Source organism: Branchiostoma belcheri, unplaced genomic scaffold (assembly GCF_001625305.1).
Source record: "Branchiostoma belcheri isolate BF01 breed outbred unplaced genomic scaffold, Haploidv18h27 scaffold51, whole genome shotgun sequence".
Classification (NCBI taxonomy): domain Eukaryota; kingdom Metazoa; phylum Chordata; class Leptocardii; order Amphioxiformes; family Branchiostomatidae; genus Branchiostoma; species Branchiostoma belcheri.
This window is the reverse complement of record NW_017804143.1, coordinates 2,167,742-2,183,110: the sequence shown is the minus strand read 5'-3', so window position 1 is coordinate 2,183,110 and position 15,369 is coordinate 2,167,742. Positions and strand designations below refer to the sequence as shown.

General features: G+C 44.6%; 2 protein-coding genes across 6 annotated transcripts; one reads left to right on the top strand and one right to left on the bottom strand.

The window, feature by feature from the left end:
- The first annotated feature begins 29 nt into the window (after positions 1–29).
- On the top strand, positions 30–6,052 carry LOC109480561 (malonyl-CoA-acyl carrier protein transacylase, mitochondrial-like). Of its 5 annotated transcripts, none has more exons than XM_019782785.1 (6): positions 30–126; positions 530–1,107; positions 2,584–2,671; positions 3,363–3,583; positions 4,336–4,464; positions 5,597–6,052. In XM_019782785.1, the coding sequence occupies exons 2-6, from the start codon at positions 541–543 to the stop codon at positions 5,912–5,914; spliced, it is 1,323 nt and encodes a 440-aa protein (XP_019638344.1). In that variant the 5' UTR covers positions 30–126; positions 530–540; the 3' UTR covers positions 5,915–6,052. The 5 variants fall into 5 exon arrangements, with proteins under 5 accessions (XP_019638344.1, XP_019638345.1, XP_019638346.1 ...); XM_019782786.1 differs by having other exon boundaries at positions 33–151; XM_019782787.1 differs by lacking the exons at positions 30–126; positions 530–1,107 and adding an exon at positions 1,390–1,482.
- Positions 6,053–8,055: 2,003 nt separating this feature from the next.
- Positions 8,056–12,805, bottom strand: LOC109480560. The gene is made up of 6 exons (XM_019782783.1): positions 12,633–12,805; positions 9,805–9,969; positions 9,461–9,537; positions 9,144–9,251; positions 8,472–8,769; positions 8,056–8,174 (listed from the first exon to the last, which is right to left on the bottom strand). Exons 2-5 carry the CDS (start codon positions 9,961–9,963, stop codon positions 8,481–8,483), a joined length of 633 nt encoding a protein of 210 aa, XP_019638342.1. The 5' UTR covers positions 9,964–9,969; positions 12,633–12,805; the 3' UTR covers positions 8,056–8,174; positions 8,472–8,480.
- Positions 12,806–15,369: the final 2,564 nt, after the last annotated feature.

Sequence of the window (15,369 nt, the reverse complement as noted above, 5' to 3'; positions counted from 1 at the left end):
CAGAATGCACCGAGAACGTTGGAAGAAAACAAGATGGCTGCGCCCATGGACATGTGAACGACCAGAAAATCCTGTTTTCCCTCGCGTATTCCAGACTCTGCAGTGATTGTGGACTTCTTGAACACGGTATTTTTCACTTGGGCTTCACTTGGTAGGAACTTAGATGCTGTAGAATTTCTTTGAAAACATTTTCTGCTTTCAGAAAGATAGTTTTTGTCGTCCACAGCTCGAAACTTTTCGATAACGTTTACTTTACCTTACTTTAGACCTATCAGCTGAGCAAAAACAAACTCTTGAAATCCTTGGAATATATATCCATCGTTCAACGCAGATCTTTGTAAAATCGTAAAAACGTTGTCATCTTGGTACTTTGCTGAATAAGTTAGTATTTGCAAACCTTATCACTGCACATAACGTATGTAACGTTACACAAGATATATCAAGGAGCTTTATTAAATCCAGGTCTCCTAAATTAGATTTGTAGAGTAGAGTAGAGTATCTTTATGATATACAGTACTTTACTTTACAGCTCACTTCAAGATGGCTTCTTCCGTATTGAGAAGAATATTTTACTCTAAAGCCGGCAGCTGTCACATGGTTCTATCTGCCTTTAAATGTTCAACTTCAAGATCACCAACAGCAACACTGACAGTTCTTCCTCCACGGTGCAAGTTTTCACAAGATAGCAAAGACTCAACAACAACAACAACTACAGAGAACGTAGGAGACACGCCTAAACTTCCCCAAAATCTAGAAGGCAAGACAATACAAGAGCTTTTAGACAATGCCGTCACAGAAAAATCAGAAGGACCAAAAGAGAAAGATCTGACTGAACAGAAGAGACGAGTTAAGAAGGACCCTCGTAAGAGCACAGTGTTCCTGTTCCCGGGACAGGGTGCACAGTTTGTGGGCATGGCGCGAAGCTTGCTGGGTTATCCGAACGTGGAGGACATTTTCGCGCGGGCGAGGGATATCCTTGGTTACGACATCCTGCAGCTGTGTGTGAACGGGCCGCTGGAGGAGCTGAACAAGACAGTCCACTGTCAGCCGGCAGTCTTCCTCACATCGCTCGCCGCTGTGGAGAAACTGAGACATGAGAACCCCACGGTAGGAGGTTCACTGTATAGGCCATACAATCAGGGCTCAAAATATACTCTCCAAGCAAAGTTTAGGGTTGGTTGGAGGTTAGGGCTACTGCTAGGCTAGGGCTAGGGCTTACCAGAGAAGCCAGAGTACAGCGGGTTGTGGCCAGTTTCTCCTCGGTGCGCTAAACTCCCTTGTCGGCTGGATCGTGTTTCGTGGGGAAAGTTGTTTGGCGAGCCGAGGTGAAACCGGCCACGGCCCGCTGTACTCTGGCTTCCAGGGTAGCTAGGGCTTGGGTTAGGGCCGCTGGAGGAGCTGAACAAAACGGTCCACTGCCAGCCGGCGGTTTTCCTCACATCGCTCGCCGCTGTGGAGAGACTGAGACACGAAAACCCCACGGTAGGAGGTTCACTGTGTAGGCTATACAATCAGCTGCAGGGCTCAAAATATTCTCTCCTAGCAAAGGTTAGGGTTAGGGTGAAGGTTAGGGCTAAGGCTTACCCTGGAAGCCATAGTACAGCGGGTCATGGCGCGTTTTTCCTCGGTGCGCTAAACTCCTTGGCCTGCTGGATTGAGCTTCGCAGGGAAAGTTGTTTGGCGAGCCAAGGAGAAACCAGCCATGTACTCTGGCTTCCAGGGTAGCTAGGGCTTGGGTTAGGGCTAGGGCTAGGGCCGCTGGAGGAGCTGAACAAGACTGAGACACGAAAACCCCACGGTAGGAGGTTCACTGTAGGGTAGGGTTACATACATAGCCTATACCAGGCTTCAGGAGGTGGCTGGAAAGAGTAAAAATTGGCCAAATATAGACAGATAATATGCTGAGGGAGTTGGTCTGCTAGAGAGTACCGGGTTTGCCGCACCCAGGTTTTTTTCAAGATGCTTTCTGAAGCCAGGTAGAGGGTAGGTTATACAAGCAGGGCTTAAAATGCCCTCCCTGCAATACCAGCTGCAGAAATTGCTATTTTTGTTTACATCATGTACATGAAAATCATTTGAAGGTAAAAACAGATTAGCAGTAGGCAAATCACCTATCAACTTGCAGTTTTCCTCATGTCACTCGCTGCTGTGGAAAGACTGAGAGAGGAAAACCCCGCGGTAGGTCTGGGCTCAAAATACCAGCCTGGTTACCAGACCTAGTATATCTCCTGAGTCCTACATCCTCTCTGGATATATAGTCTGAGAGAGAGAGGAAATAGGACTCGGGAGCTATAATAGGTCTGGTAACCAAGCTACAAAATACTTTTTTCAGCCTACTAGTACTAGTACCTGCACTGAAAATTACCTTCACCAGACATGTTTTTCCTGCATTACTCAGTATGGATCATACTAGAAAGCAGGTCTCTTTTTTAATCTCCTTTGTTTAAAGAGATTTACTAATCTACTAAATGCAACATCATGGATCCAGTGGTATGCACACTTCAGATATTCAGGTGTTCAAGACATTCTTGATTGGGTCTCAATACATTTGTACACCTTTACTTGTCCTTGTGTCCTGTGTAGGCTGTGGAGACCTGTGTAGCTGCTGCAGGCTTCAGTGTGGGAGAGTATGCAGCGCTGGTCTTCTCTGGGGCATTATCGTTTGAAGAAGGTGGGTTAGATATTCTTAAGAACCTTATCTATTGAGGTCATCAAAAGCTTGAAACTGCAGAAGGCCAACCCGCTAGACAGAAGCAGCTGGAGAGCAGCTATTAGACCTAAACGACACCCCACGACGTCCAACCCTTGCATGACGGGGAACAACGGACGTTAAGCCGTGCAGTGAGTGAGTGAGTGTCACTACCAATTTATCTTTTCCCTTTAAAGAATGGATAAATCGTCAATCTCTTCTTTAATTAAGGCCCCTGGCCCTTATGCATGCGTACAACTTACAAGAGCAGATTAACAAAAGGTAGAAACATTGAATGGGTTTTAAGGAAGAAGAAGGGAATCTCGGAAAATAACAACTCTTTCTTTCCCCAGCTCTGTATGTAGTAAAGGAGAGAGCCGAGGCCATGCAGAGAGAGTCAGAAGTATTATTTTGTTGGTACATAATACATGTTAAGCTGTGATATAAAAAGGCTTGAACATCAGGATGACTTGTGCATGGTTTCCCCCAGCTCTGTATGTAGTGAAGGAGAGAGCAGAGGCCATGAACATCAAAGAGCATAAGAACCTTTCTACATTTTCCTGAATCAGAAGAATGTAGAAATGTAAAGTAAGGCATTTTGTTGGTATATAATACCTGTAATTGTGATATAAAGGCTTCAAACATATAAGTCATGTTCCTGGTTTCCCCTCAGCTCTATATGTAGTGAAGGAGAGAGCTGAGGCCATGCAGAGGGCATCAGAGGAAGTTCCCAGCGGGATGTTGTCTGTGTTGGGCCGACCGCAGACCAGGTTCCCGCAGCTCTGCCACGATGCCAGGATCTACTGTAAGGAAATACACAACATGGAGGACCCTGTGTGCAGCATAGCCAACTACCTGTACCCACAGGCCAGGGTGATAGGGGGAAACAAGGAGGTATAGGCTCTCTCTTATACCATAGACACTAGCAAGCTTCCTTGTGAATGCTTCCCAAATGAGTACAACTTTAAACTTTTTAAGTCTAAGGTAAACATACATCTGTAACCCTCATGTAACCGAAAGCTTGTAAGTGGTTTGAATGAGCCATGTCCAATGATAACTGGCTCATTAGGCAAGAAAGAATATGAAATTTTGGTGTGCCAGCCCCCCTATAACATGGAGGAACCCGTGTGCAGCATAGCCAACTACCTGTACCCACAGTCCAGGGTGATAGGGGGAAACAAGGAGGTATACTATATAGGCTCTCTCTTATACCATAAAATCTCTCTTAAACCATAGACACTATCAAGCTTCCTTGTGAATACTTCCCAAATGGGTACAACCTTAAACTTTTTAAGTCATAGTTTAAGGTACATCTGTCTTCATTTGAATATCTATTAAATCAATAAAAAAAACTCTCAAGCTTTGAAAATAATATGTCGTGGTCATAGTGGTGGAAAATCTAGTCTCCACCAGACTCCTTTGCAGGCTGAATAGATAGTAGAAATCGGCCTAAAAAGAATGTAGCTGGCAAGGGGAGTTGGCCGACAGTTTGCCTGCATAGATCCAACTCCCCTGGTCAGCTACATTCTTTTTAGGCCAATTTCTACCATTCATTCAGCCTGCAACAGAGTCTTGTGGAGAGTAGTGAAAATCTGTGGACTACATCAAATAAAATTCTTCCTCCCTTCGATTTTGTCGGTGTCTAGTGTCTGTCCTACATCAGGAAACATGGGAAGAAGTACGGCCTGGCGCGGATGAAGCCGGTACCGGTCAGCGGAGCCTTCCACACGGCACTCATGTTGTCTGCACAGGATGCTACATACAAGGCCTTACAGGTGGGAACCATGGTGTACTGTAGATTCACTGTTTTCAGTCAAGCATTATTCTACAAGTCTGAGAACCAACAAATTATTAAATTGGTGTGGCTTTTCTCTGGAGTACCTGATATGCCTTCAATCACCATTCCCGGCTACTGGTATATATATATACAAGGCCTTACAGGTGGGAACCATACATTCACTGTTTTCAGTTTAGCATTATTCTACATTATTCAGTTTAGCATTATTCTTCATTATTTTAGCATTATTATGTCTTTTTGGTTTGATTTGTAATCCGTGACCGTGCCATCACCCTCCACCTTGTTGAAAAGCGGTCATATGTACGTACCGAACAAGCATTCAAGTTTAAATAAAGGCTTACTGCTACTACTACTACTATTACAAATCTTGGAAGTAATAAAATAAAGTGGTGTGGATTTTCTTCTTTTCTACTGTGCCCTAAATCAACATTGTCTCTCAATAGAGGCTAGTTAAAAAGAGGAACTTACCTATCTCCAGGCATTGGGGCAACCAACATTGTCATGATGTTGTGATGGTTTCATGGTGATGCTCAAAACTGACTTCCTCCAACCTTTCCTATCCTCCATAGCTCTGGGTAGACTTTCAACAGTGCAACATGTATACTCACACCATTGGTAGCCAAGAAAAATTACAGTAACTTGTGATCTCACAAAGAAGGCTAATCAAATGTCCCCTTCTCTCCCACTCCTAGGAGGTAGACCTGGATGTTCCAATCATCAACGTCCACTCTCTCGTAGTTATCAATGTTCACTCTAACGTGGACATTCCCTCTTGCCAGAAACAAAAAGAAGGTAAAGTTTCCTCCCGCCAAACACCAAATACTAAAATATTTTCTTCTCCTTCTTCCAGGAGGTAGATATTGAAGTTCCTGTCATCAACGTCCACTCCAATGTGGACAATTCCTCTTACCAGAAACAAAAAATAGTTTCCTCCCCCCAAATGTCTAATATTGACATTTTTTTTCTCTCCTACATCAGGAGGTAGACTTGGATGTTCCAGTCATTAAGGTTCACTCTAGCGTGGACACCTCCTCTTTAAATACCAGCACAAAAAAAGGTTCCTCCCCCCAAACAACAAATATTAAAATATATTCCTCTCCTTCTTCCAGGAGGTAGATATTGAAGTTCCTGTCATCAACGTCCACTCTAACGTGGACACATCGTCGTACCAGAACCCCCACCAGATGCGTCGACTGCTCACCGAGCAGGTAGCCTCGCCGGTGAAGTGGGAGCAGCTCATGCACACGCTGTACGAGCGCGCCCAGGGACAGGCGTTTCCCGACACGTACGAGGTCGGGCCGGGCGGGCAGCTGGGCGCCGTGCTGGCGAGGGTCAACATGAAGGCGAGGAAGGAGTACCAGAAAGTCTCGTGTGGAGAGGAGGACTCTGACTTAACCAGCAATGTTCAGGCTACGGCCAACGATTAGCACCCATTCTAATACATTTTGTACACTTTGCAACAGCAAAGAAAGCAAGCTACAACCAACAATTAGTTCCTAAAAAAGTATTATTATACTCTGCAGAATGGTTACCATGGATTAGACGATTAAATTCTTCTTAAACCAGTTAGTTTTTAGCTCCAAATACCTTGATGAACAGTTGAGCTGCTCTTCCACTGGTGCAGACATAAAGTTGACTTTATGCAGCAACGTGCAAGTTAAGACCAATGATTACAGGTACTAGTAGTACATTAGTACCGGTAAGTTGTATCATAGTTTTCTCACAGTCCAATAACCCTGTATGCAATCTCTGATGGATTGGGTGGGCTATGTTTTGGACAGTAGGAGCTCAATGCTGATCTCCAAGCAGATCCCAGGGTGGCGTAAGACAGTATCAAATTGGCCACTCAGTATCCATAGGTCAGAGAGGGTCCAATACGGTCCACTTGCATGGCATACTGGACTCTCTCTGGCCAATGGATACTGCCTGGCCAATTTGATACTGTCTTTTGCCACCCTGGGATCTGTTTGGAGATTAGCTCCCAGCTGCCCGGCTCAACTATTGCACAAGTTAGGAGTTTTATTCAGATCACCAGTCTCATGGATTGGTCGTGCCCGGCTCAACTATAGGATACGGCGGGAAGTTTTGCAGGGTTGGAGTTAGATATCCAGAATTGGGGGATCCCTCTTCGGTACAGTATATAGGAGCTTCCTATCCTGGGATAGGACTGGCCATTAGCTAGTTCCCTTGCTTCGGTGACCCAAGGCTGTACGTACATACGCCCACCGATCTAAATTACCGCTACTGGAGGAATTGTAGTCCTAGGGAATTAGCTGGCCCTATACAGAACTAGCAGCCTTTCCCTCCTTTTAATTTCAATATTTTACACAAAACATGGTGACGGCACACTCAACTTTATTTCTATGCCACCACCAATTGGTGAAATGTTAAATATTCGAACACGGGACCTATTAGTTCCTCTTGTTTCCTTTCTTTTTTAAAAGACCCTCACAACAACCGAATCATTTTCAGATATGACTCTTGGGCTTGGTTAGCTCTGTCCAGCTCTATGGGATTGGCTAACAGCCATTCTCCATCTTTCTACCCTGTATGAAATATATACTCCCTTATGCCTAGTTTGTGCATGTGTAAAAAATGACTTAACGACAACACATTGCATCATGCATTTTGTTTTATTTTACTGCAAGAATTCTTGGTTACATAGAGCGGCAAGAGCTGATCTATGGGCTCCTACTATCAAAAAAAGTGAAAAAGAAGTCAAAGATCATTTTTAAGGTTTCATTCAAGTTACCACTAACTTCTGGACGGTAAGATTTTACTACGTAGGTAGATGAATTAGAATGGTAGGTTTTTTCAGTTTCAGACAGTAGTTTTTCAGGTTCAAGTCAGAGCTTCAGAACTAGTTAGAAAATGATGAAACGATGATTATTGAAATTTCTAGAGAAAGCTGTAGGAGCCCTTTTGTTTACTAAATAGGCTCAGTGGCGGATATCAAAATCAGTTGAAACCTTGAAGGTTAATTGATCTGTGATTTCTTTGTTGCTGATGCAACGGTTTCATAGCAGAATTTAGAATTAATTATAGCAACACTGTGCTATTTGCCAAACAATGGTAATGATCATTATTGTAACCCTAACACATTGGCAAAGAAAACTTTTTCTCATTTTGGTACGTGAAAGACTTCTGATCCCCCATTGGCTTAAAATGTGATTATATATTTCACTCCATCTCATAGGTGTGGGAGGGAAATGTATTAATTTATGTCGTACGTGTTTCTTCACCTGCCAGTTAGTCAATTGGGTTCAATTTGTCATATGCATTTTGACTTGGAATTTGTCATGAAGGTAGAGTTTTCTTGTTCATTTTTCTTCATATCTGTCTTTAGAATGTATTTTTGATGTCTTTTTTGTCAGTGTCAGTCTATTTTGGCCTACTGTTCCCAGGCTGTATACCTAAATGACCTGGCAATTTGTATGGGAGTGCCTATGCTATGGACATACATGTATGTCCACAGGACGTCTATATTCAAATTTGGCATAGACCCAGTCAGGAAGATGGTGATGATCTTTGTTATTTTGAAATGTGATATCCACTCACGAGCCTTGTCATGGTTAAATGAGGCAAAAGCAGCTAAAATCTATGCGGCTGATCTGCAGTCACGGCTGGAAGGCCAGGATGGTGCTCGGCACACGCAGGATGCGGTGGGACCATCGCCATTCCGGGGTCCTGTTGAGAGACGAAAATCATACGGTAAAATGTGAGTGAAGTGATCTGCAATATGAATATGCTCCTTTTTTGTTTCTGCTACTGGAAAAAATGGATAGATGGCATGGTTGGTTGGTTGGTTGGTTGGTTGGTTGGTTGGTTGGTTGGTTGGTTGGTTGGTTGGTTGGTTGGTTGGATGGATAGAGGAGAGAAGGCCCTGTGACAAGCCCTGCCACCAGCTTGGTGAAAGTGAAGGGCCTACTGTCATGCCAAAGATATTTCTACCTCCTGAGGAAGTCTACTGCAGATGTTTCTTACCTCCGGGGACTACTCCGCCGGGGGTCTGCCTTTGGCCATGTCGCTGTCGTACTCCTCAGGCTCGATGTACCCGTCGCCGTCCTTGTCCATGGACTCGAACCAATCATCGGGGAGATTGTTGATGTCCACTTCCCCCTTCTCCTTCAGCATCATCAGAGCCTCCTCCTTGGACAGCTTCATGTCCTCGTTCGCGTCGTGGTGTCCGAACTCGCGGAGGGGCATGGCGTTGTCCTCCCGATAGATGTTCTCCTGTTCCCCGCGCAGCAGCTCAAGGAGGTCGCGGGCTTCCTCAGCCACCCTGTGAACAATAAAGGCTTATGATTGATCTCTTACCCCCCTCCCAAACCTAATGAACAAGTGACCATGGACCGTCCATAAACTGTTTCGTGTTTCAAATTAATGTCATAGCTCTTTCTTGCATGTTTACAAAGTTGTATGTCCTCGAATCGGTCTATAGAGTTTTATTTTGTACCTGAATTTTAATTTGTCCTGTCCGACTTTATTTAGACTTTGTAAGTCTGTGATGTTGGTTGATAAAGATTTTCAAAGATTAATTAGGTACGTTTATATTGCCTAAGATCAAGGTGCATCTTCGTACAGAATCACCCTTTATCCTAGAATTTTGTAGAAGCTACATTTGTACATGTATACAATAAAGATATGTTAGCCTACCCCTTAAGCTTTGCGTCGGCATCGTCTTCAAACCCGCGGCCGGACATGGCGCTCTCTCCTCCCAGCAACTCCAGAAGGCTGCGGGCTTCCCCGGGATCTTCCACGGACCTTGAGAACACGGTATAAAGACATGTAAGAAAATGATTCGGATCAGAAATTACAGTCTTGCAAAGTCCAAGAAAGCAGTACAGACTGTAAAAAAACTGGTGCCTGGGTCCTTGCTCTTGCCAACGGGAATCACAAGGCAGGTCATAGGTTATCTACATAACGGTACTGCTCAGAGGATGGTTTCCGGACTAATGTTAATTTTAACGTACCTCTTTGTGCCCCTGCAGCCCCCATTGCAGTTACATCCAAACCAGTTGCAGGGCCCGCGTCCGCAGTAGGGCGTTCCCTAAGTGTTGAGATGCATTAGTTTTCACCTGTTCTCTTGTAACACAAAAACATTTTCTATCCGTCTGACCAATGAATAAAGACTAGCATGGACACTCGTCACCATTTTGGTTACCAACTGAACTCAACAGCTAAACCAACGCAACAACGAATTCCCTTCCATTGTTAACTTGTACTTATTGCAATCAGGTGCACATGACTAATCACAGACACGTGACATCAAGGGAGGTTTCTGGTTTTGAAACAAAGCCTTACAACAATAGCATACCCCAGTGCCATCGCGACACCTTCCTGTGCACCTCCTGTTCCAGAACCATCCGCTGCATGATCTAATCGTAGCACGGCAACAGGCCGAGTCTGCCTGGTCCACCATCAGCATCATCAGGAGGCCGGTCAGACCCAGGAGCATCGCCAGCTTGTAGCCCATTGTTACCTACGGAATGAAATATCGAACATCATACATCGCTGTATAGCTTGTAGCCTACATAGCTAGGGTTACCTAAAGGAGTACTAAAGTCCAAAAGGGAGTGCTATATTCCGACAGACATTAATTTTAGGAAGTGAAAAATGCATTTTATATGTACTTTACAGTTTACAATAAGATGACCATTATGCGCGCAAGTCTTAAGACGCAACGAATCCAGGAAAAACTCCCTAAATACTAGTAACCTCTAAACTATCCCAGAATGCACTGTGCTACCCCATTGGTGCCTATGTCTTGACCAAGAAAGTTACGTTACAGACCTAATTTCGGGGGCGATAAGAAAAAATCCAACTGTTTTGTGGTCTTTGATATCTTACCAGCCATTGCTTCGGTCCCAATTGAAAAAAAAGGCCTTGCCGGGTAGTCTCCGGGCTGTTTTTTTGGCACTTTCGGGCGTGACCCGTACGTGGCCCCGCGGGACACCCTGCGGCTACCGGGCTATTTTTGGGCCCGTCCTGGACCCGAGAAGAATTGAATTCTGACAAATTCTCCCCGGGCCCCGCTGACAAAAGGACGCCGTGACCTCATCGTGAGAACACCAAGAGGTACCCCTCCGGTTGCTTGCAGTCCACCCCGTCACATTTGATACGTCACAGACCAGATGAACAGAATAAAGGTGTGTACTTCGTAAACCCGGATAAAATGTGTGACGTCACAGATCAAAGGATCACAACAAAAGCGTGAATTCTGCATTACGTATAGGTCAATACAAGATATATATAGACATCGTCAGAGAATCTGCCAAAGAGGGTGACAAAATTTTTAACAAAATGCTACTGAAGGAAACTTTTAATTGTGACCACGACAGCCGATGCCTGCCCGGCTCCTGGGGCCGGCCGGGGCTACATCCCCGAAGCTTTATTAGTGTTACTTATCGTCCCTCATTTATACTATTGATGAAAAAACGGCGTAATCTAATTATCTGTTCAATTAATATTTACATGCAAATAAATTCAGAAAATCAAAACACGCAGGATGAAACTGGCAGCTCACTGTATTAGACATCCTGACATCCTAGTATCCAAGCTAGAGGTCGAGCAAAGTAAAGCAAGTAAGTTTTCAATAATCAGCTTATTGGAGTGTTTTTTTCCCTATCCTTTTCGACGAAAATGTTTATGTTGACTAGAAGTGTATGAGCATGGCGTAATCCAAAGTTCCCGGATGTATCGGTTGTAGTTCAGCATGGAGGAAAAAGATTTTGGTATCGCTTTACAAACATGCGCCGCGCAAGCCGCACACGCGTAATTATGTAAAAAGTTGACTAGTTATGTATTTATTGCAGCTTAATCTAGTGAAAAAATAGCACTCCCTTCTGGACTTTAGTACTCCTGTTGATAATGGGGGCTCTGTTTACTTAATTGCTCATTAAGTTATTCTTGCAGACGGCCTTTGCTCCAGTAGCCATAAATTTGTCCTTTAAGAGTTGTTCTTTTGCCGCAGTTGACAAACTGGTTGGGCAACCGACGGGTGCCAAAGCCCCGCCCAGATGTAGTCACTTGTCCTGATCTCACTCTGTTGGAATTTGATGCTTCAGGAAAGGATTATCACACGTATCTGGCATATATCGCTATTGTTTATGCTGACATGACCGAGCTGACCTAACTGGAATTTATTGCTTTTGGTAAAACCTGCTTTTGTGCGAAGCCTTGCATATCGAACTCCAGGTGTTACCCAAGCTACTTAAAATGGTCAGGAAGGGTGACTGAGGACTTGAGAATTTTTTTTTCGTAAATTCTAACAGTGCCATACGCCAGTATTATCTGATTATGCCCCTGTCGTGTCTGAAGACGAGTTTCGTAGGATTTTGGGGGGTGACAATGTCGGTATGTGTACAGAATTCATCAAAGAATTCATCAAGTGGGATTCATCAAAATTATATAGCGAAGTATCCTTAAGCCGTGTGTCGAGGAAAACGCTACCCAACGACACGTGTTAAACAGATGCTGCGTGGAAAACTTGACACTTTCTGACACGTTTTTTTTCAGCCCACCCTTCTCTTGGCCTCCTCCGCAGAATTGTAGGGCGCGGCGTTATTTTTTTTTGCGGCGAGCGACGGGCGTTATCCCGCGGAGGGACGATTTTACCGTCGAGGAAGTTTTGGCGGGCCTTAGGTATACCCACAAAACAGGCCAGTCTAAGTCTACAACTTCTTGGACGGCAAATTATTTTTGCCTTTTTTGAAAGCGAAGCCTTATTTCACGCTTAGGTTTCCCAGTCCGAATGTTGTTCTCCTACCACTTTGTCTACGTGCTATAGTTCCACTTTCAGTTTCAGTATCGGTGTTACCGGCACACCCGCCCTAGCCGATCGGCGCTCAGCCCGTACCAAGTGCGTGTCTATACGGTGCAAGTGGTTCCACGTTCAGTACATATACTCGGCCCATTAGCAACTACTACCGTCCCAAGTGCATTTGACTATACGGTGCTAGTGCATCAGTTTGTTATGATGGTGCATGCGCACCTGTTAAAAGCGTTGGCAAATATGACACACAGTGGGGCATTTCGGACAGTTAAACAATCTTTTAAGTAGTTTTATGTCTTTTTAAAAGTATCAAAACGAGAACATTTGTGCCCATGGAAGTTACAAGTCAACAAGGTCATATACAGTCTTACCTGTCTTTGCTCTTGTCAGAGTGGATACCAAGATGTCGCTCTGTGAACAGGAGACGGGTTGAGAGTAGCCCTGAAAGTGTCGGTGGTTCTGGTGTGGACTCCTACTGCAGCTGTGCCGCCCGAAGAAGTGCGGGGCTTCGGCGAGAGCAAGACGTTTTCAACTTTTGGAGATGCCTCAATTATGTGGGTAAAACTTAGCTGATTGGCGGATCAAAGATGCACCTACAACCGACGTCAATCGTTGCCTAGCAATAAAGGTATGAAGTCAGCTTTATAAATAACTCTGTAACACCTAACGCCCCCTTGAGTTCAAGATCAGCTAGTTAGATTACACTAAAATTCCTGTTACACTTGACATGTGTACGTTTCGGTAGCTGGCTAACCTTTATTCGGACACGAAGCATATGTTACCTATGGTAACAAAGATAAAGCACTTTTACACCTGGTAACCAAGAGAACGCACCATACATGTATGTCTCAATCAAAGCTTTTGCCGAAGCTGACAGAACGCACGAAGTTCCTAGTAACCGACCGTCGTGTCTTTCGTACGTCACGCACACAGGATGAAGTTCACCTGAAATTGCTTAGAAAACAAGGCTGAAAAAAAAAAACAAGGCTGTTTGACGGTCCAGGTTCCCTGCACAACAATGAAGTGTCACCCAGGGCCTGTACCGTTTATCTGTATCTGCAGCTAGCTGATATATATATATATATACATAGCCAGTACAGCCACCCTTATTAGCAGTGTGGACACACTAGCTTCGCAGGCACGCAGTGTGGTAGCAGCTGGTTATATTACACAGAACTTTGCACATATTCTTTACACATCTTCTATCCACATTTAATACCGGTTCGGGCGTCCCTATTTAATCCCTTTTATAATGGTTCCTATTTATCGGACATATATAAGTCTCCTACAGTCAAAAGGTGAAACAGAAGAGTGGGTCTAGGCAGCTGGATAACCTTTTTTGGGACATACGAATATGATTTTCCTGTTGTTATCCTGGTGATAAAGCACTTGTAGACAGCCAAAGCCTACAAAACTAACAATGACCTCCAGTGACCGGTCGTCGTGTCTTTCGACAGTCACCCTGGAATTGTTTTGGAGAGGGACGTGGGAAAACTGCTTTGCACACAGACCACTTACAGGTACCATTTAAAACCCTTGAGCATTACGAAAAACAAAGCTGTCAACCATGATTCCTGTTCAAGGTTCTTTGCACAACAATGTTGTGTCATGAGAGCGCAATGAGCGCGGTCACCTCGGCGACAATTTTGAACAGGTTCATACCGTCGCCGTGAGAACTCCGAGGACGGCGATCCAGCCATGAGCGTGGAGAGAGCGCTATCAGAGCGAACAGCAGCCCCAACAATAATTTAGATTCAAAACATGGCGACCTCGGCGCTCTTCCCGCGCTCGGACCAATTTAAGGTCACAGAGAGAGCGCGGCGAGAGCGCCGTCCTAGTGGAATGGGGATATTACACCCTTGGTTTTAGAATTTTGAATGTGATGCAGGGTGTACAAAAATGACTTCAAAAACAAGAAAGCGCACAGAACGTAACGAAATCCGTTCTTTATTTCCCTAACACGTTGAGTGATCTGCGAAATCTTTGGTCGCCCATGAAAGGTGCTGACATTTGTGTTTTTGGTCGCACAGAGAGCGCAGAGAGGTCGACGGAGAGATTCCACTTGAGCACATTTTTCTTGTAGTTCGGCGCTCTCTCCGCGCTCTGGTCAATCTCAGGTCACAGAGAGATCACCGCGAGAGCGCCGTCAGGAGGAATGGGGCATGACTGTACTTCTTGAGAACTAGATGGAAAACTGCAACCAAAATGTAGCCCTGATGCCAGAATATTTCCAGGGCCTGTACAGGCCACCAATCGGCTCCATTGTCAATATACCCCAGGGAAATGCTACCGCAGACCCCCGCCCCCTCCCCCCAGAGGTAGACCCTGAGCTCCGAGGAACAGCCTGGATAGATGGCTTAGGAAAGGCTCTTAAGCAGCATTCCCGAGTTATTTTACGGGGATTCCGGAACAGGTGTCACTCCAATTTGATTTTTCCTGTCGTCTTCTTGGTGATAAAGTAATTAGTAGATGATCGACTCAAAGCCTACCATGGTCATGTTTACCTTTTTATTGTTTGGGAATGCTTTCTGCTATACTAAGTAATCCTCCTTTCGTGCGTGACGAAAAAACAAGGCTGTCAACCATGATTCCCATTCATGCACAATGTGCATAGCGTCACTGCCAGTCTTACCCCGTACACACTGAGCTACATGTAACACCCGGCCTTCGCACATCTTCTTTACTCCTCTTCTTTGCACGTTTTAATACTGGTTCTGACGTCCCTATTTGATGCAAGTCTTAATAATGGTTCTGACGTTCCCATTCATCGGACATATATAAGTCTCATACGCTTAAAAGGTGAAACAAGGGAGTGGGTCTATGCAGTTGGATACCTTTTTTCGGACATAAAAAAAATGATTTTACCTGTGGTTATTCTGGTGATAATTCAAAAGCACTTATTGACCACATGTCTCAAACCCCATCAAAGCTGACAGAACACACAATGTCCCTAGTGGCCCACCGTCGTGTGGTTGTCGTGTGATTTGCATAACTATCATTTTCATATGTCAAGCATTCTTTAAGGTACCCACATACCAAAAATCATGATGATCCGTCAATCGGTTCTTCAGTTATCCTCCTTCGAATATTTTTCAACGAATGCTTCTG